Source organism: Pelophylax lessonae, assembly GCF_965119305.1.
Source record: "Pelophylax lessonae genome assembly, chromosome: 13".
In the NCBI taxonomy this organism is placed as follows: Eukaryota; Metazoa; Chordata; class Amphibia; order Anura; family Ranidae; genus Pelophylax; species Pelophylax lessonae.
In genome coordinates this window covers 172,219,148-172,240,490 of record NC_138780.1, presented here as the reverse complement: position 1 = coordinate 172,240,490, position 21,343 = coordinate 172,219,148, and the positions used below count along the sequence as shown (strand labels likewise).

General features: G+C 44.5%; 1 protein-coding gene across 2 annotated transcripts in view; it reads left to right on the top strand.

Moving 5' to 3' along the window:
- The window catches only part of SAV1 (salvador family WW domain containing protein 1), a 58,692-nt gene extending 43,050 nt beyond the window's left edge, over positions 1–15,642 (top strand). For both annotated transcript variants that reach the window (XM_082242685.1, XM_082242684.1), the window contains one exon: positions 14,879–15,642. In XM_082242685.1, the coding sequence (XP_082098811.1) occupies positions 14,879–15,080 (202 nt within the window). In that variant the 3' untranslated portion in view covers positions 15,081–15,642. The remainder of the gene's footprint in view (positions 1–14,878) is intronic.
- Positions 15,643–21,343: the final 5,701 nt, after the last annotated feature.

Sequence of the window (21,343 nt, the reverse complement as noted above, 5' to 3'; positions counted from 1 at the left end):
GTTAACGACACCCCCAGATCAGATCGCATATTGTAGTGTGATCTGAAAGTTTGCACAGAATCAGATAGCACTAGTGTGAACCACCATGCGATCCGATTCTGCTGCGGACCAAAAAAAAGGGTCCTGTGCGAGTTGGGTGCGATTGCGGTGCGAAATTCAGCCATACAAACTGTATGGCTGTATGGCGGCGGCTGTATGAAAAGATAAATCACGGAGACGCCAGCCGCTTTTATATTTGCTAGCCAAGATCAGGGAAGTGACCGGGACAGGAGCGGAGATGACTCGTAGTGCAGCACAGATATTTTATGTCACCGCCGCGTCGGTAGGTTTTTTTAACGGACACCGAGATCGTTTCAGACTAGTGCGCATGCGCACTAGTCTGATCCTCAGCTCTTCCATTAGGTATCCGGGGCTGTGAGCATACGCAGTGCTGCGCTGCTCAGCTGTTCCTGGCCGGAAGTGACGAGGGGTAGGTTTTTCTCACGGGGTAGGTAATTCTCACGTTACACCGGCACTTAACCTTTTCCTGCCAAAGCTGTGTTTGTTTTTTTTGGAGATTACATAAAACCCCCAAACATATACTTTCTGAAAGCAGACACTCTAGAGAAAAAAAGTGGTAGTTCCAATTTTTTACGGCTCACAATCTTACCGCAAAGATCTAGGAAACGCAAAAGAACACTAAAGTGAATTTAACGGCAAACAAATGCAATAAACTGCCAACACTTTTGGTAAAATATAAAAGATGACGTTGCACCGAATAAATAGATACACAACATGTCAAACCTTAAAGCGGAGTTCCACCCTGGAAAATTTTTTTTAATAAAAATACCCCCGGGACAGTCAGGGCTAGTGCATTTCACAATGGCTAGCCTCTGATCTGTCCCGGGTTGCACTTACCTTTTAGAAGAAATACTTACCTTGAAAATGTATTGTCCAGCGCTGCCATCTCAGGTGTGGGCAGCTTGAAGCCAGCGCGATCCTCTTCTGGGTCCTCTTCCGTCTTCTTCGGTCCCACGATGCACTGCACCCGCCCCGCCGTCACTTCCGGTGCCGCAGCGTCATCCCTGCACAGCTTCTGGGCATGCCCAGAAGCTGTTTAGCAAGGTATGACGGCGCCTGCACCGGAACTGACGTCGGGGCCGGTGCAGGCGCATTGATTCCTGGGAGCGATGACGTTCAACTCCCAGGAATCATTGCAAGCCAGGAAGTGACGAATCGCCATGGCCGCCGAGGGGAGGAAGAGGAAGTAAGGTAAGTATATTTTCTTCTAAACGAGGTAAGTAAAAAAAAAAAAAAAATTGCGATTATCCATTTGTTTTTCAGGTGACCCGTAGCGAGAAGATGGAGGTAAGTATAATTTTAGGGTGGAACTCCGCTTTAAATTTGTGTATGCCTAGTGACAAACTTCAGTACCCTATATTCTCTATAGGTGACACTTCAAAAGCCCCCATAGGTCATTAGTTTAGTGTTACAGAGGTCTGGTCCCAGAATTGTTGCTCTAACTCAGGCATGCGCGGCAATGGGTAACATGTATTGCAATCAGCGTTTTCACGCATAGGTGCCCCTGACACCTGTGTTTACCTTCATATGTATAGGTGGGGGGCCTCACTTGCTGCTTCCCTGAACTTCTGGTCTTCACAGAAAAGAGTTAACAAAGGATAGTGCAGCCTGGAGCTAGTCTGATAGCTTCTTGGAGGAGGAAGGGGGGGGGGGAGGAAGGAGCAGGGTTGTGCCTAATCACCCCAGGCTTTTAGAGCTGTGTCTCTATTGATGCACAGAGTGTAGGGAGGCACAACTCTAGTCCCTGTATGCAAGGGTGGCTCCATAGGACGCTGCAACAATAAGGAGCTACCCTGGAACTGGAAACCTGGGGCATTATAATGGTAACAGCTTAAAACTGCAACATAGGCAAAGATAAAAGATAAAGAAGCTGCATCCTCAGTAAGTGAATAAATATGCTGCTGAAAGTACCTAAAAAGGGAATATCACTTTAGGCTCAGTTCACACCTATGCATTTTTTTTTTTTTTTGCAGAAACGCTCTACAGTCCATTAACATAGATTTCTATTGGACACGTTAACATCTATGCTTTTTTCAGCTGCGGTGTTTTTGGAAAGGGTCAGGAACTTTCTTAAATGCAAAACGGTGCTTTTTTTGGCTCAACAGACTTCAATGGAGAAGGTGCAGAAAAGCATGTAGTACGTTTCTGCATTTTTCTTAATCTGCCCAACAACAAATTCACCAGAAAATAAAAAAATGCAAAACACAAATCGCGTTAAAACAGTTTAGAGCTTCTTTTATAGCTCGATTTGGGCAGATTGGCGTGTTTTTGAAGCAGCTGAAAGTTGTAACATGTAGCAACATATGATGCAACAGATGAGTTTTCTCTTTTGGCTAATACAAAAACACCAAAGCTCCAAAGCACAGAAAATGCAGTACAAAAAAACACATACAAACGCATGACAAAACGCCCAAAGACACATGGCGCTCAGGTGAGGACACAGCTTTAATGGTAATGTCCATACCCAAGCCACCCATTCACTATAAATTGCTTAAAAGAGAAGTGTGGGATTTCAAAATACCAAACATACTTACTCACCTAGGTGGATTTTTGACAAACTGAGCGATCAAATACCACTGATCACTAATTTCTCGGTCTTCGCTGAGTAGAGAGCCGGTGCCTGTCAGTCACCAGCTCCATGCTCTGCCCCTCCAGGGCTCACTGGAGCTCCAGGCTGTAGAGAAGGCAGGAGAGGCTGGCTCAATCTCCCAGCAGCGTGGTGAGAGGCTGAACCAGCTGCTGCTCAGGCATCTGGGTGGATCCCGACATTAAAGTTGGGATGCCTTCAGAGCCCAAGCCATCTGGGTGATGTCAGCCAACAGCAGACTTAGCTGAATCAGGGTCACAGGAGAGCAGGTCTATTTGTCCCACCCCAACCACTTTAAAATTGTGCACGCCCCTGCAACAGCGACAAACTACATACATTTTAATATCCATAGGCGATACTTTTTAAAGCCTTTACAGGTTACCACTTTAGATTTATAGAGGCGGTCTGGTGCTAGAATTACTGCCCATGATCTGACATTTGCAGTGATACCTTACATGTATGGGACGATCGCTGTTTGTGTGCACCCGGAAACCGATGTGCGTTCGCCTTTGCGTGCGAGCACAGGGAGATGGGGGCACTTTTTTAATTTTTTTTTTTTTTTTTTTTTTTAATCCCTTTTATTGCTGTCACAAGGAATGTAAACATCCTTGTGGCAGCAATAGGCATTGGAAAGGTACTCTTTATAAAGCGATCCAGGGTCTATAATTTCGGAACACCAAGATCTTCGTTTTTGAATGCTTTGGACTTTTAAAAACTGGCTCAGATGGTTCTCAAGTAAACCAGAAGTAATGTAACGTCATTGCTTCCAGTTTACTGTTATGAACAGTTGAGCGCTCAGATTTTCTGGTGGGACAGGAGAGCTGCGGGAGTGGGGATGTCCCCTAGCGCTGCTTGTAATAGCAATCGAGCGGCTAGTAAGCCACTCCGATTGCTATTACAAAGGAGTGGATTGCCGGCTATCTATGCCTATGCAGATGCAGGCATCATCCCGGTACAGATGCCGCCCCCCCTGAAAAATGCTGCCCCAGGCAAACTCCTTGTATGCCTTGCGGTAGAGAACACTCCTGGGTGTCATGCTGTTGGTCCCCGGATCAATGCAGAAGGTCAATTAGCCACAGCTCAGGGAACCACATGCAACCTCTTTAGGAACCCTGGTTGAGAATAGCTGGCCTAGAGGATTCTGATTTCAGGGTAGTTGCCACCAGTAGCTTTATTGTCGCAGTTTTGAATAAGATGTGTCATGAAAATTCATCATTTTTACTAACAATCCCATAGCATGTCATGTTACTGCTTCCTGTAGTTCGGTGAACATCAGCCCGAAGCAAATGACTCTTTTGCCCTTTTGTGCTGTGTTTGCACCACAAGGGAAAATTTTCTTGTGAATATGTGTTCTGTTCTGATCCCATAGATAGTTTCCCTCCCCCCGAGCTTTTTAGAACTCTGTATGGGGAAAATTCTGGGATTGAAAAGAGGACAGTAAAAAAAAAAAGTGTCCTTATGTTTTCGAAAGCAGCGGTTTTCTCACTTCTCCATCATCCCTTGCTGGGATGGTAATTTTTATATGTGCATACTATTTTATTCATAGTGTATTTGCTTAACCTAATAAATGCCATTTTAGTCTTTATCACACTATGGAGAGGCGCTTCTTTGTTTTCTTTACATTACATGATTACACTTACATTATGTGATGTTGCGACTAGTCTGTTCAGTGGTTGACCCCCAGGGAAAAAGATTGTTAGGAATAGCGAGTGGCAGCTTTAGGGAGCATTTATTGAGGTACATGACTTCTCTTTAGAGAGAGAGTCATGGAGTTTTGGTAAGCAGATATTATATCACAGTTTGGGGACGGTGGCTGCTGATGACACGCTGTTTGGTGTTTGTATTTCATCGAAGGAGCACCATATCACAGATACACTGATTCTTATAAATTTAATTTATCTTCAATATATTTATGGTTATTTTATGTGGCCGGTTTAGATGCAAACAATGCTTTGGCGGAGTTCTCAGTTAAAGCCCAGCTCAGAATGTTGACACTCTGGATAGAACACGACGTTCCGTCTCACGTGCTACCTCATTTGGGTGTATGCAGGCATCCTGATCCGGGCGTTCCCACGCCTCAGGCCCTAGCCAAATACTTATGCTAGTTAGAAAAATGCATTGTAATTCATAACCTCATTTTATATGATTTCAACAAGATATCATTTCCATCCCTATTCAGTTACTCCCACTAGGTCAGAACTGTTAGCCAGATTTGCCTAAACTCCACTGTTTTTTTTTTTATTTTTGGTTTTTATATCCTAGAAAACTTTATTGCAATTTTAGAACTGTAGCTGGCATGGCATGTATGGCATATACAACACAATCTAATACATTGCCCAGATGTTGATACAGGGTATCATAGCTGACACCAAAAACAGCAATAGGTAGAGTTGTTACATAAATAGTATAGCGCTGCATTGACATAATTGGTACATGCAGAGTTAAGCCTCGTACACACGCAACGATTGTTGGCCGACCGATCAGCAGTCTTTTGTCCAGTGTTGTTGTGTTGGTTGAAATGTGCTCTAAACTGCACACACATTTTTTCGGCCAACAACAACCAACTTCAGAAGTGATGTCATGTGATGGTTTACTTTCCGTGTGTTTTTTCTTCTCTGAGCATGCCCAGTCTTGCTCATCTGATTTTTGTCTGCCGAATTCTGTACTGACTGAGGAACAATCGGCCGTTCTGTTGACGGCCAACAAAAATTTTACATTCCACAGGGCAACTAGGGATCTACACACAAATTAACAAAAATTTTATAGCCTGCACACCAGATTTTTTTCGGCCGAAAAGTCGCAGTCGGTTGTCGGAAGCATCATACTAACAAGCCGAAAATCGGCCGATCGGACGTTGGCCGGAAATTCACGGCCAACAATCGGTGCGTGTGTACGGGGCTTTAGATCGAATACTGTGCAGGAACACACTTCTAGGTTACATCCTTATGCAGCGTTCATTCTTTACAAGCTGTCCATAACTAGATCCATTGGTGGCAGCCCAAGAACATCCAGCTAGGGAGCCCATAGTTTTTCATCCTTCTTTGTACTGATGCACTGATACTGACTATTTTCAGAAGCACTCGTGAAAATGCAACCGATGCCAAAACCAATACTTTGCGGTGCAATTTGCATCCATACAAAATGAGTCGGTGCTAATCGCACTGCAAAAAATCGCGTGCAATTTGAACAGAAATGCGGTGCTATTCCTGCCTGAATTAAATGCAGTTTTCCACACTGGGCCTGTGTGAACTTAGGATGAAGTCACTATGACAAGCCTGGGTTCACACTGGAGCGGTGGGAAAACTGTATGCATGCGATTCAGACAGGAATCGTACCACATTTCTGTTCAAATCCCATGCGATTGCAGTGTGATTAGCGCTCATTCATTTTGTATGAATTTTGTATAACAAGCTGCGTGTATATCCTGCTTTAGTGGTCCTTGGTGCTGCCATTTTTTTTTTTTTTGGGGGGGGGGGGGTGGTTGCCATCTTCCAGATTGCCGTGTGACATCAGCTTTTGAGTGCTAGCTGGTAATTGTTTTTTATTTCTGGCAAGATAACCGGGTATTTATTTCACCCAGACATACACTTTAAGGCCCCATTCACACTAGTGCGACTTGTCCCGGGATTTTGGACTGCAAAATCGCATGACAAGTCGTTTCCCATTATTTTCAATAGCCCCATTCACATCAGTGCGTTTTGAAGTCGCACCGACTTCAAAGTAGTTCCTGCACTACTTTGCCACGATTTTAATGCGTTTTCATGTCCATAGACCTCAATGTAAACCCTCCAAAAACGCATGCAAATCGCACATGAATAATACAGACGCGATTTCAGCGCAACTTCTGTCCGTCTTTGTATCTCAAAGCTAAACACAAGCACCTTTTTGACCCTTGCCCCACCCAATCCTAAAGTTGCACAAAAGTCGGAATGACCACAAATCGCAGTACAATCACGGTAAAATTGCGTCTACAAATCGCGCGACTTTTCAGTCGCACTGGTGTGAAAGGGGCCTAAAAGCTAGTGTGAATTTGATACACAATTAAAAGAAATCCGGAATTCGCTGCAACACTTCACCTTTTATAAACAATGTGGGCTATGTGGGACTTTAGGTGAGACACCAGCAGGTAATGCCCAGCGTCTCCATCCCTGTATCAGAAAAAACTAAATGAAAAGGATTAAGAGAGGTGCATGGAAGCCAGCCTGCCCCCAGTCTGATGTACTCACCCTCCAGTCTGCCACCAACCAAGTAGACCTGTCTCATGATATAAATAAAGAACAGGGGTTTAGTTGACACACATTTGCAAACGCATGTGTAAGCTGCAGGGCCACTACACGGCACCCTGTTTTACCTGCAGTCCTAACACTTTTAATTTGAGTGTCTCCACAATGGGAGCACATGGCTGCTAATGGATGGATAGGAGGCAGGTGGGAGGGAGCAGCCCAAACCTACCCCAACCCACCCCCATCCATGACTGGTCTAGTATCTCAAAACTCTAATAGCGATGTTATGCGATGGTACAAACTGAAAACGACCAGCTGAGAAGAATACACCTCCAACCCCTTGGCGGATGCAGTGTAAAGCACAGATTGGGACTTTATATGAGGCAATTGGCCTGTAAAGCACAGTGCCTCCATCCCTAATTTCATAACATATTTGGGACTTTACATGAGACAAGCAGGTCATGCTATTGGTCTCCATCCCTATATATGAAAAAACTGGGGTCAAATCAGACTGCATCCACCAAAAAACGCACTTCACCTTTTATTGATCCTTCATGCAAGAGACTCACGGACAGTGTGGAGTACAGTAAACGTGGATGCATTTCTCATTCTGGCTACCGCCTACTCATAACCTCATGATTGTGTATCTGCAGACAAGTTGTGCTAGAACCTTCACCTAAATCCTGGCTATGTGATGGATCGGCTAATGTGTTCACCTGGATCGGCTTTCCCTTCAGTGCTGATGTGAATTTGAGGTTATGTGAACTGTCTTTGGAAGAGAGCTGAAAATGGAGCCGATAAAATACTTAGTGTTACTAAACCCACAACAGTGAAATCAGTCTGTATATGCAGTAAAGCATGCTTGCTATACCCACTGTGGAACCTAAGGCATTAATCCTCTGCATTGTGTAAAAAGGCTGTATGATCCTGTCTTCTCTGATCCTCCCCTTTTTACTGTCCCCAATCCATCTCCTGATGGAACAGAGCCTTGGGGGCACTCTGCACATGCTCAGTTTGGTGTGTATTGTTAGAGAGTTTTTTTTTTTTTTTTTTTTCTTGGGAGGGTGCATGTGTTAAGCACAGAGCCAATGATCACTGTCCACCCAATGATCACTGTCCACACAGAGGGTCAGGGGTCATGCAGCCTCATAGGACAGTCAGAGGAGAATGGAAACTCCTCCTATAAGCTTTAACCAGACACTGATAGAAGTCACAAGACTGCTATATACTGCTGAGAGAAGGTATTTAGCAGTTTATATTTACTAAAATAATTGCATTTCCATGTTCTGTGTTCTGTGGGAGATCAGATTTGGTGAATGCAGGTTCTGGGTTTAGTAACACTTTAATACAAGATAAAATATTGGTATGATGGTTTAACTGAAAATTGTGATGAAATACTATTCCCAGTTCTGTGCTACATTTTAGTATGTGACTTGTTTATATGAGAAAATCATTAGGGATGCACCGATCCAAAATTCGGATCGGCCCCGATACTGACAAAATAGCTGTATCAGGGATCGGTAAAATTTAGCAGACCCACGGGCCGATCCGGGCCGTCGCTACTCTCCAGGCTTCTGACCCTCCCTCAATCACTTCAATAGGAGAAAAAAAAGCTTTTACTCATCTAGTTCTACAGTTGCAGGCATTCTTCTTCTGTTTATAGGGGGGGGGGTCGTCTTTCTTTCCATATCCACATCACTGGCTGTGTGATGTGGACATTTCCTAGGTATCTGCCGATCCCGATACCGATCCGGAAGTATTATTTTGTTATAAGCTCACAAAACATACATGCTACTTCTATACGTACATATACATACAACATACTTCCGGATCGCACTCGGGATCGGCGATTTTCACAAAGCAAAAGATCGGGACCAAAAAAGTCGGATCAGTGCATCCCTAAAAATCATCATAGGATAAAAACAACTCCTGCAGCTTATTAAAGCGGAGTTCCACCCTAAAATTAAACTTACCTCCATCTTCATGCCGGGGGTCACCTGAAAAACAAATGGATAATCGCAATTTATTTTTTTTTTTTACTTACCTTGTTTAGAAGAAAATATACTCACCTTACTTCCTCTTCCTCCCCTCGACGGCCCTGGCGATTTGTCACTTCCTGGCTTTGCAATGATTCCTGGGAGCTGAACGTCATCGCTCCCAGGAATCAATGCGCCTGCACCGGCCCCGACATCAGTTCCGGTGCAGGTGCCGTCATACCTTGCTAAACAGCTTCTGGGCATGCCCAGAAGCTGTGCAGGGATGATGCTGCCGCACCGGAAGTGACGGCGGGGCCGCTGCAGTGCATCGTGGGACCGAAGAAGACGGAAGAGGACACAGAAGAGCATCGCGCTGGCTTCAAGCTGCCCACACCTGAGATGGCAGCGCTGGACAATACATTTTCAAGGTAAGTATTTCTTCTTGCAGGTAAGTGCAACCCGGGACAGATCAGAGGCTATCCATTGTGGAATGCACTAGCCCTGACTGTCCCGGGGGTATTTTTATTAAAAAAAAGCTTCCCCAGGGTGGAACTCCGCTTTAAATTGCAGTGCACCTGTAGAAATTGTACGTGAACTGCATGCACGCACTGCTCGCGTCTTTTGTTCCTGGTGCTTGATTACGATTGGATGTCTTCTGACCTTGAGAGTAGTCCGTAACCTGTGCTCATGGGGGAATAGTCAAGGTACCGATGGCTATAGGATGTCCTTACAGGGGGTTGGGGCAACAACCACCATCTGCAGTGACCAATGTTGATGAAAGCAGGGGAAGTTGTTCAGAATTTGTTTTTTTGTTCTTTTTAGGAGTTACTGTTGAATCCCCTAAAGACAACAAAATTCCTTCCAGCAAAATGAAATCTGGATCTTTATAGCAACCCTTGCTGACCGTCTATGGCGAGCTTTCACCTTTCTCGACTTGGTTGCGGTCTCCTCCACTATTAGACCAAAGTAAATGGCAGGGTTCGAGAATTGCTCTTGACTTGTCACCCACGCAATCAGCCAGTTGTAGCGATTCTAAGAAGGATATTGAGGTGTTTATCATAAAACTGAATTGTGCGGAAGTCCTGGGAGAAGCAGAAGGAATTGCTCCAGGCCAGTTTTATGAGAACAGGCAATGCTTGTGTATAGAAAGAACGGGCTTTTGTTTGCATTTGTGCTAACCAAATAAACATCCTTTACTGAAGGTGTTAGTCATTAAAGCTACAGTCCCTCTAAATTGGTCTCTTTGTAAAAGTGCATGGGGGGCCCAGTGTGCGGTACTGGCACAAAAAAGATGTGCATGTGTGTGGATAATATATATTACACAGTATCTCACAAAAGTGAGTACACCCATTTATGTAAATACAAAAAACGGGATATCCGGGGGACAGATCTTGGCGATCCTGGATGTGGACATCCCAGACGACTCATGGCATTTCCTGCTCCATCTCCCATCCATTCCTCTTAGCAGATACAGAAAAAGCGTCCTGCCGCATCTTCTGAATGCGGCTCGCCGCCTGGTGCCGATTTTACTGGAAACAGACGGTGGGTTAAGATGGTAAACGGTATCATGGACGCGGAGGAATGGATGGCTAGATGTCGGAACCGTTATGACAAATTTTACACAAAATGGGCAACATGGACACACTATACTGCCTCAGGATCTTCATAGTTATACCCTCGAGTGTTTTATGATTGAGTTACTGGAATGACGACTTACCAAGGTCACCCCTACCGACACCCCCCCCCCCCCCCCCCACACACACACACACACACACACACACACTTCCATTAGGCTTCCCTTCCCCTCCCCTCTTAGGGCGTTCTTTGCCCCACATTACCGTTCCCCCTGTTACTTTCCCCCTTCCCACCTCTTTTATTCCTTTCTCTCTCCCCCCCCCCCCCCATCTCTTTCTTTGTTTGGAGCATAGGGTCGGTCCCCCTCCTGCTCCCGCTCTCCCCTTTTTTAGACTCCCTTGATAGCTAGCATAATGGGTTGAGATGGGCGGGCGGTGGGTCACATATCAGAGCTGGGACGAATGTTTTGTTGGCACTGGATGCACCTAGCTAAGCACCTACTATTTGCACCAGACTGTTCATCCACAAGCCAGCTTGTATGTCGACTGGTATTCTTCCTTTGTTCTTTTGCATTGCTTCTTTACCTTTATGGTTGTTGTTTCTTTTTGCCTTTTCTGTGTATTGAAAAATTTACTTAAATATTGTATAAAAAAAAAAAAATACAAAAAACAGGGAAACAAATCCTATGAGAGGATTTTCCCAGAGAAAACGGGGGAAGAGAGAATGTTTGAGATGCCTGATAATCGGGGTTTCATAAGAATTTTATAAAATATGTGAAGCAAGAGATGTACATAAAAACATAAACTTTATTACAAAATAACACAAGGCAGTCTTAAAGCGGAGTTCCGGACTCAAAATTGAAAAAATCGATTTTGGGCCATCTGCTTGCTGAGTGCAACCTGAAAACGAAATGGATAACGCTGATTTTTCTTTTTTTTTTGGTCACTTACCTTATAGAAGAAAATATACTCCCCTTCCTTCCACTTCCTCCCTCTGCGGCCGCGGCCCGCGCCATCTCTTCCTGCTTGCATTGACTCCTGGAAGCTGAACGTCATCGCTCCCAGGAATCAATGCGCCTGCACCGGCCCCGCTCGTCACTTCTGGTGCAGGCACGGCATTGCCTGCTAAACAGCTTCCGACGTCACGGAAGAGGACACGAAGAGGGACGCTGCGGCTTCAGCTGCCCACACCTGAGATGGCAGCGCTAGAGATAAACTTTTCAAGGTAAGTATTTCTTCTTACAGGTAAGTGCGACCCGGGACAGTTCAGAGGCTATCCATTGTGGAATGTACTAGCCCTGACTGTCCCGGGGGTATTTTTAGCTAAAATTGACCCCAGAGGCTGGAACTCCGCTTTAAACAGACTAGCACATACAATGGTTATGAAGAAACCACATCAATTTCTAAAAAAAGAAACCGATCAGTACGTGGTCAGACATGGACATGAAAAGGTAGGTATCCATTGCACATAGGTGAAAGTACGCAGTGACGTGATGTCGGACCCCGGGACCCCAACGCGTTTCAACTTTTGAAACTTTTGTGTTTTGGGGTTCCGGGGTCCGACATCACGTCACTGCGTACTTTCACCTATGTGCAATGTGATACCTACCTTTTCATGTCCTTGTCTGACGTGGAGTGCCAGAAATGACCCGATATAGAAATGGTTAAAGCCACTCTCCCAGCTGCTTTTCAATGTACCCATGCACTGGGTTCCCCCCTATCTTGTACTACTTGGGTTAAATGCTCGTTTGGCTGGGGGGGGGGGGGATGGAGGAATAAGTACAAATACTTTTTTCCTTGCCCTCCTGGCAGCCTGTGCTCTCCTCAACTGTCCGACACTACAGAATGTGGGTGGGCCCTTGCCATCTTCACACACAATACAAGAGTGCAATGCCACTTTTATAAGCCGAGAATTGACCATCTCAATTTCAGTATGATAATGGTGTTCTTTTCAATGGTCTGGAGATGCAGAAAATTACCATATTTGTAACAATATACATTATATTTCCAAAAGTATTAGGAGGCATGTCTTTGCACGCACAAGTCTTAGTCCGCAGGGTTCAATATTGAGTTAGCCCACCCTTTGGAGCAATAACAGCTTCAACTCTTCTGGGAAGGCTGTCCACAAGGTTTAGGAGTGTGTCTATGGGAATGTTTGACCATTCTTCCAGAATCGCATTTGTGAGGTCAGGCACTGATGTGGCCGAGAAGGCCTGACTCACAGTCTCCACACTAATTTATCCCAAAGGTGTTCTATTGGGTTGAGGTGAGTACTCTGAAGTTTTGGTTTTGCACTTTTTATTTTAGAGGAGCGCAGCAAGCAAATTAAAGCAGAGTTCCAGATTTTCTGAGACCACATGCTAGTAACAGGACACAGAACTGCCCATAGATGGATTGATATTTGGTGGGTTCAGCAGGGACTGGCTTTGTGGTTGTACAGAAGTCGAACTTCCTATCTGGGCATAGATGGATAGGTTTTTTTTTTTTTTTTTTTTTTTTTTTTACTCCCACTGTTGTCAGGATACATTGTTCAGCTACTGATCCTCAAAAATTTTCGACAGAAGTTGACTAACGATCATCTTTTGTTGAACAGATCAAAATTCATCTGGTTCCTGCTGAATTGGCTGAATTTCAAGCCATCTATACCCATATTAAACTATTGTTTAATTAGAGGATGCCTGCTTCAACCAGAGTCTTCTCCCTGTTGCTTTTACTTTGTGACAGATTCCTTTTAAGCACTTTCTGCCCGTATGATGTCCTGAACTTGAAGTGGAGATATCAGGATAATGTCTGCAGCTACAGGCATTATCCATGTATCTTTGTTTTCAGCCGGAAATTTGTTACAATGAAGAAAAAAGTCATCCTAGTGGCTAATTAGCCACTGGATTGCTTTTACAGGGCGCGGGTGGGGATGTCTTCCCTCCTCCTCTCCCCCCCCCCCCCCGGACTCTCCCGTGTGATTAGAGAGTTCAGGATCCGATCTGACAGCAGGTTACCACAGAGCTGGCCGTGGACCGGATTGTCCCCTGGCCATCTTTTTGATCCCTTAGCTGTAAGCCGCTATGTCATGACATCACTTCCGGGTCTGGCAGATGTAAAAGCTGCCATTTTTTTCCCTGGAAAGCAGAGATTGTGTTTTATTTATTTTATTTTTTTTAAATCTCATGCTTTCCAGGGTAGAGGAGATTTCTGGGGTCTTATAGACCCCAGATGTCTCCATAAAGACCTGTCATGCCTTATTTCTATCACAAGGGATGTTTACATCCCTTGTAATAGGAATAAAAGTGATTTAAAAAAAAAATAAAGTTTAAAATAAATTTTTTTTTTTTTTTTTTCAGAGCCGGTTCACATAGCAGCGACCCGACTTGCCGGGGCGACCTGTGAAGTCGCAGTGCGCAGCTCGCGCCGCGACCTCGGAAGTCAATGCAGGTCACTCCAGGTCGCCCCAAAGAAGCTCAGGACCCTTTTTCTAAGTCGGAGCGACTTGTGTCACTCCTATTAGAACGGGTCCTGTGCTAATCTATGGCAGGCGACCAGGTCGCCCCAGTGTGAACCGGCTCTAAGTGCCCTCGTGATCATACACAGAAGCGAACTTATATGTAAACAATGTTCACACCACATATGTGCGGTATTGCCGCAAAGGTTATAGCGAGGGCAATCATTCTAGTGCCTCTGTAGTTCTATACTGGTATTCTGTCACATTTTTTAAAGCATCGCCCATGGAGATTTCGAAGTACTGTAGTTTGGCACCATTCCACTAGCCTCTGCAGGTTTAAAGCGTGACATGTTGGGTATCTATTTACTTCATTGGGTATCTATAACATCATCTTTTTATATTTTACCAAAAAAATGGTTTATATATTGTGGTTTTTTGCATTCAAATTCATTAAAGTGTATTTTCTTAAAAAAAAAAAAATAAATAAAAATTGTGTTTGAAAAATCGCTGCGCAAATACCATGTGACACAAAAAAATGCAACTACTGCCTTTTTTTTTTTTTTTTTTTTATTCTCTAGGGTCTTTGCAAAAAAAAATTACATATAATGTCTGGGGGTTCTGAGTTATTTTCTAGCAAAAAAAAATACAAATGTTTACACGTAGGAGAGAAGTGTCGGAATTGTCCTGGGTGGGAACTGGTTAAAAAGAGGATTCAAAAAATAATAATTTTTCTATCGCCAATAGGCAATGACAGCAGGAATATAGAACATATCATTTTATTGTCTGTCTGTTCTACTGTAGATGGAGATCGCTCATTCCGTGTGACAGATTTGCTCTTTGATTTTCGTTATTTTTTTGTTTGTTTTTTTAATGTATTTAGCCATCCGTTTTTATCCTCCTTATGCTGACCATTGTTCTTTGCTCTGATTATATTTCTTCAGCTTTAGTTGTATGAGCTTCCCGTGCATTATGCAATGCTTCTAAAAAAAAAAAAAAAATTTTTTTTTTCTTTCCTCTCGCAGATATGACCACATCTTGAAGTGGGAACTCTTCCAGCTGGCAGATCTGGACACATACCAGGGAATGCTCAAGCTGCTTTTTATGAAGGAACTGGAGAGAATAGTTAAACTGTATGAAGCCTATAGACAGGCGCTGATCACGGAGGTGGAGACGCGGAAACAGAGACAGCAGTGGTACGCTCAACACTCCTCCAAGAACTTCTGAATGACCTGACCCCTTACCTCTCTCCTTTCCTCAGGACTGGAAAGTCACCCCTTTTGTCACAGAGGGGGGAGGCTGTTGTGCCTTAATGGCCCATTCCGGTATCAAATGTGCTTCTAAACACTACATAAAGGGAAGGGCGCAGCTTCGTGTGGAGTGAATGCCAGAGGAGGCCCACGTGTCAGTCCAGTGCTGCTGAATAACCTGCAATAAGCACACCTGGGGCTCCTAAGGATGGACAAACCTGAGCCATGAAAGCCTTGGGTATTTCATCCTGCTTCAACTTGTACCCACCCAGGCAGCAATGTTATCAAACCAGCTAATGTTCCTGAGACTGAAGCCATCAAGGTCCTCCAAGTGGACTCAAACTCTATATTTGCATAGTTACCCCCCATGTTCTAATTTTAAGTGCCTGGAATAGCTGAAAATGTTAACTTGAAGTGTATCTAAAACTTCAGGGAAGGGTTAGTACCTTTGCCAGGTTTTTATTCCTTTGCCCCTGCTGGGGGACGGTTCAACCTATTTGTCTTAAAGCGGTAGTAAAGTTTGCACCACATTACAACAGACTTACCTATGTCTCCCCTGCCAGGGCTTCCATCTTTCTCCAGTCTTTCTTTCCAGGTTTGCTTGCTCCAGCTGTTTGAATGGCGGGGCAGTAGTGATGTCACTCTCAAGCATGCGCACAGGGGGTCGCGATTGCGGCATGCGTCAGTGACATCCCCAGCTGCTCAAAATGTGAATATCTCCGAAATGGTGCACGTTTAGGAGATATTAACCATTTGCCGACCGCCCCACGCAGATTTACTGCGGCAGGGTGGCTCGGCTGCGCATAATCACATAGTTGTACGTGATTATGTGCACGCGGTCTCGGCGGCGCGCGCGCTCCCGCTGTCATTAGACACAGCAGGAGCTACATATTTTTGGTGAAAAAAATGGCAATAAGCGTATTTTGATTGGTTTGCGCAAAAGTTATTGCGTTTACTAACTACGGGAAAGATTTATGTCATTTTTATTGTTTTTTTTTTTAACTAGTAATGGCGGCAATCTGCGTTTTTTTTTTTTTTTGCAGGACTGCGACATTGCGGCAGACAGATCGGACCCTTGACTGACATTTTTGACACTTTTGGGAGTACCAGTGACATTACTACAGTAATCAGTGCTATACATATGCACTGTTACTGTAAAATGACACTGGCAGGGAAGGGGTTAACTTTATTAGAGATCCAGGGGTTAACCACTTGCCGACTGCCTAACGCCGATCTACGTCGGCAGTCAGCCCCTCACAGGCAAAGTGACGTAGGGCTACGTCACTAGCTTGTGAGGGTCTAGGGAGCGAGCGCGCGCCCCCGGAGGCGCGCTCCCGCTCCTGCGTGGTCACGGACCCCCCCGCGCGTGTGACCAGCGGACCCGATGTCCGCCGGTCACTCGGCGATCGGCGGGGGAGAGGGAGAATGTCAGGCAGCTTGTGTAAACAAGCTGCCTGTCATTCTCCTCGCTGTAAAGACACTGATCAAACGGATCTAGTATGTAGATCCATTTATCAGTGTCCTTACAGCTGAAGCCACAGCCAATCACAGTAGAAAGCACGCCCCTAGGGATACACACAGCCCCTCCCTCCCAAATAAAGTTAACCCCTTCACAACCAGTGTATTTTTACAGTAACAGTGCATATGTATAGCACTGATTACTGTAGAAATGTCACTGGTAACCCCAAAAGTGTCACAAATGTCAGTCAAGGGTCCGATCTGTCCGCCCCAATGTCGCAGTACCGCAAAAAAAATCGCAGATCGCCGCCATTACGCGTTAAAAAAAAAAACAACAAAAATGACAAAAATCTTTCCCTTTGTTAGTAAACGCGATAACTTTTGCGCAAACCAATCAAAATACACTTTTTGCGATTTTTTTTACCAAACATATGTAGCATAAAACAAATTGGCCGAACATTTTAAAAAATTTTGATTTTTACTTTTTTTTTGGGGGGAATTTCATATAAAAAAATGTGAAAAATATTGTTATTTTTGCAAAATTGACGCTCTTTTTTTGTTTATAGCGCGTGATCAAAAAATCGCACAGGTGATCAAATACCACCAAAAGAAAGCTCTGTTTGTGGGAAAAAAAGGACGTCAAATTCGTTTAGGTACAGCGTCGCACGACCGCGCAATTGTCCGTTAAAGTCACGCAGTGCCGAATCGCGAAATACCCCCTGGTCAGGAAGGGGGTAAAATCTTCCGGGGCTTAAGTGGTTAAGTGTGTCCCTAGGGGCGTGATTCTAACTGTCAAGGGGCGTGGCTTGTGATGTAAGCACAGAGACATACGATCCTACATAGCAGGATCGTATGATCTCTGCAGTTACACCAGGGAGAATGACAGACGATCGTGAGCGGCTGACGGACATCGAAGCCGCCGGTCACTCACGCAGTGATGGCAGTGATTGAGCGGGGGTGGGAGCGCGCCTCCGGCAGCGCGCGCTCGCCCCCTATTGGCTCGCGGGCGAGTGACGTACCGATACGTCACTTTGCCCAGGAGGGGCTGACCGCCGCAGTATATGTACTTGCGGCGGTCGGCAAGTGGATAATGTCAGATTTGTCCGCCGCAATGTCGCAGTCCCGATAAAAACTGCTGATCGCCGTTATTACTAATAAAGAAAATAAAAAGTCCAAAAAACTATCCTATGGTTTGTAAACGCTATAACTTTTGCGCAAACCAATTTATATACACTTTTTGGGTTTTTTTTTTTAACCAAAAATATGTAGCCGAATACAAATTGGCCTAAACTGATAAAAAAAAAAGTTAGATTTTTAAAAAAAAAAAATTTATTGGGGATGTTTTATAGCCGAAAGTAAAAACATATAGTTTTTTTTTTTTCCAAAATTCTCGCCCTTTTTTTGTTTATAGCGCAAAATCTAAAATCTGCAGAGGTAATCAAATTCCCCCAAATGAAAAGCTCTATTTGTGGGGAAAAATGACATCCACTTGTATTTGGGTACAGCGTCGCACGACCGTGCAATTGTTAAATCAACGCAGTGCCGAATTGCTAAAAATTGCCTGGTCATTAAGGGGGTAAAACCTTCCGGGGCTGAAGTGGTTAACTATATCTACAAATAAGCCTTATTCTAAGCTTACCTGTAGGTACAAGTTAAAAATATCGGACGTTACTACTGCTTTAACCACTACTGTCATCGTGACCGAAAGTGATAAGAAATCTAAAACGTTACAATTGTCACCAGAAAAGAAATGGAGGGGAAATCAGCCAGTGGGGACACTTGCTATGGGAAGGTTAAGAGGGGATTTTACCTAATTCTAAAAGGATTTTTCTCTCACTTGTCTCTAGTACAGGAAGTGAGGGGAAATTTGCCCAACAGAACATAGACAGCACAAAAAAACAACCTGAGTAGCTTTAAAACTAAACTACATCTTCACCTTCAGTCTTGCACAGTTATACAGGCTTCTCTCATGTACTGAAATGGCTTACTCTAACCAAGGGGTCTGAAAACTTTATTAAACAAGGGGGCTGGACTGTGGCTGTGGGAATAAAAAAAAAAAAAAAGTCCTGACGTCAGTGGGAATAAACAATGCCACATATTTACTGGGAGGCATAGCGCCCATTGTTGGTTTTACTGGGAGGAATAGTGCCCAATTGTTGGTTTTACTGGGAGGAATAGTGCCCCATTGTTGGTGTTACAGGGAGGAATAGTGCCCCATTGTTGGTGTTAGTGGGAGGAATAGTGCCCCATTATAGGTATCAGTGGGAGGAATAGTGCCCCATCGTTGGTGTTATTGGGAGGAATAGTGCCCCATCACTGGTGTCAGTGGGAGGAATGGTGCCCAATCATTGGTGTCAGTGGGAGGAATAGTGCCCCGTTATTGGTATCAGGGGGAGTAATAGTGCCCCATCATAGGTGTTATTGGGAGGAATAGTGCCTCATCATAGGTGTTATTGGGAGGAATAGTGCCTCATCATAGGTGTTATTGGGAGGAATAGTGCCTCATCATAGGTGTTATTGGGAGGAATGGTGCCCAATCATTGGTGTCAGTGGGAGGAATAGTGGCCCATCATTGGTATCAGCGGGAGGAGTAGTGCCCCATTATTGGTATCAGCGGGAGGAATAGTGTTACATCATTGGTGTCAGTGGGAGGAATACTGCCACATTGTTGGTGTCAGTAAAAGGAATTATGCACCTATTGGTGGTTTTAGTTGTAGGAATAATGCTCCATGGTTGGTGTCAGAGCCAATTGTCTGCGTTAGTAGTTGGAATAATGCCCCACGGACTAGATGAGATCAAGCAAAGGGCCACATCCAGCCCTCGGGCCATAGTTTGGAGACCACTGCTCTAATCTAACTGCATATTGAGCTTTTCACGATGCAAAAGTAAGTTTGATAGAGCCCGCCTCATTTCCTGTCTGGTGGACGTCCAGCATCATCTAGTCTTTCCTCCCCAGTCTGACTTTCCCTGCCTTGCCCTTTTGGATTTTACTTCTTTCATGGAGGGTCAGCAGCAAATGTGGGAGACTACCTAGGGTGTGCTTCATGCAAATACAGCTTGCCAAGAAATGCCACCTATCCAGGCATTTTGATGATGTCTTTTTTTATAACTCCACTCATGAGCTAGCCCACTGTTTGCAATCAGGGTGAGGGCTCCTGATAGGAGTACTTAGGCAGTGTGCTGTGATGTTTTTGGGAAGCTATGTAATTGTACAGCACCCTACTAGACCCCCCCCCCCCCCCCCCACACACACACACACCATCCATGATCTGCCTGCATTGAGAAGAGCAGAGAGCAAGTAAGGAGATCACTGATTCTAAAACAGGGTATGAAATTAAAACGGGTTTTATTAAAATAAATATTCGCATGTTAATGAGGAAGAACCAGGGAATGCAAAATATAATTAAAATTTCAGTTTTTACCCCTCCCTAACTGTATATTAAAAAAAATTAGCTTTGGTGTATTTTAAGGGAAACCCATACAGAGATACCATTGCTGACCTTTCCTAAAAATGCTACTTGCTAGGCTGCCATTCTGATCCTGTTTCTATGCTTCGAAGCACTGACCTGGGCTAAATATGCAGATCGGAATTTCTGATTTTCTAAAGCACATACTTCTTCTGGGGTGGTATTGAAGCCAAAGACAGCCAAGCAAGTAGCATTTTTTAGAAGAAATGGCAGCTCATGTATTTCTCAGTACAGTACTTTTAAAAAAAAAAAAATATGCATTTTACTGATTTGACCCTGTGATTGTTCAAATGATCAGTGCCTTGGCATCATCCATTGTCATTCCCCTGATTGGGACGTTGGACCTTCAGTTCAGCGCAGAATTGGGACTTGTGTGGTCGGCCTTCAAGTTAAAGAACTTTTTGATGAAGACTGCCATTGCCTGACTCGAAAACTGGATGGTAATTCCTAGGGAGTGAACACATGACCAGTTTAACTTTTATTTCTGGCAAAACCCTCAGCCCCATTTTTTTTTTTCATCTTGCAGAAATTTGGTAAAAAAATCTTGGCATTCTGGTCTGTTTTTTATCCTGAAGTGCCTGCCAGACCTGAGACCTGTCACATCTGAAAGAAGACCGAAATCTGTTATATGAGAGATGCCTAGATAAAATGGCTACCAGATGTTCGTCACACATAACGTGAGCCCAGGGACACCCTACTGACCATGCCCACTTTTAGCCCTCAAAAAATTGGTTACAGACTTTTGGAATGAGTCAGAAATTTAAGGGCTGAGGACAAAAAAAAGATTTCAAGTAAGAGGCACCAAGATATGCATGCATAGTTAGGAGTGATGCCTTGAAAGTTTTAGGAAGCAACGTAGCGAACACTGCTGAATGTCTGGAGACGTGACCAAAAAGGTGGGTGTTGCATCATGGTGTATGGCTTGTAGTGTGAGCATAAAATAAGCCTCAGCACTTTGTGCGCCTTGTATCCCTACTACCCCAACACTCTGCAACCCCAAAATCTCAGCATTCTGCACTCCCTGTTTCCCCACTACAGCGAACTTTGCACAACCCTTGCTTCCTCCTTCTGTTCCTTTAGCACCTAATCTAAGTTCCTACTGAGTTTTGGCCTCCTCCGCTGCCTCTTTCTCTGCAAAGTGGAGTTTGCCCTATCTCTTCTGCCCTGGAAGCTGCTGCTTGTGCACTTAATGCTGATCTGACTGACTTTGCTGGGCTTGTTCTGCTTCTTGCTGTCCCTGGTACCGCTGCTTCCCTCATTCTTTAGGTGCAGCAAAGCCCATCTGGACTGCCCCTCTCTGCCTGGTTTGCACAGC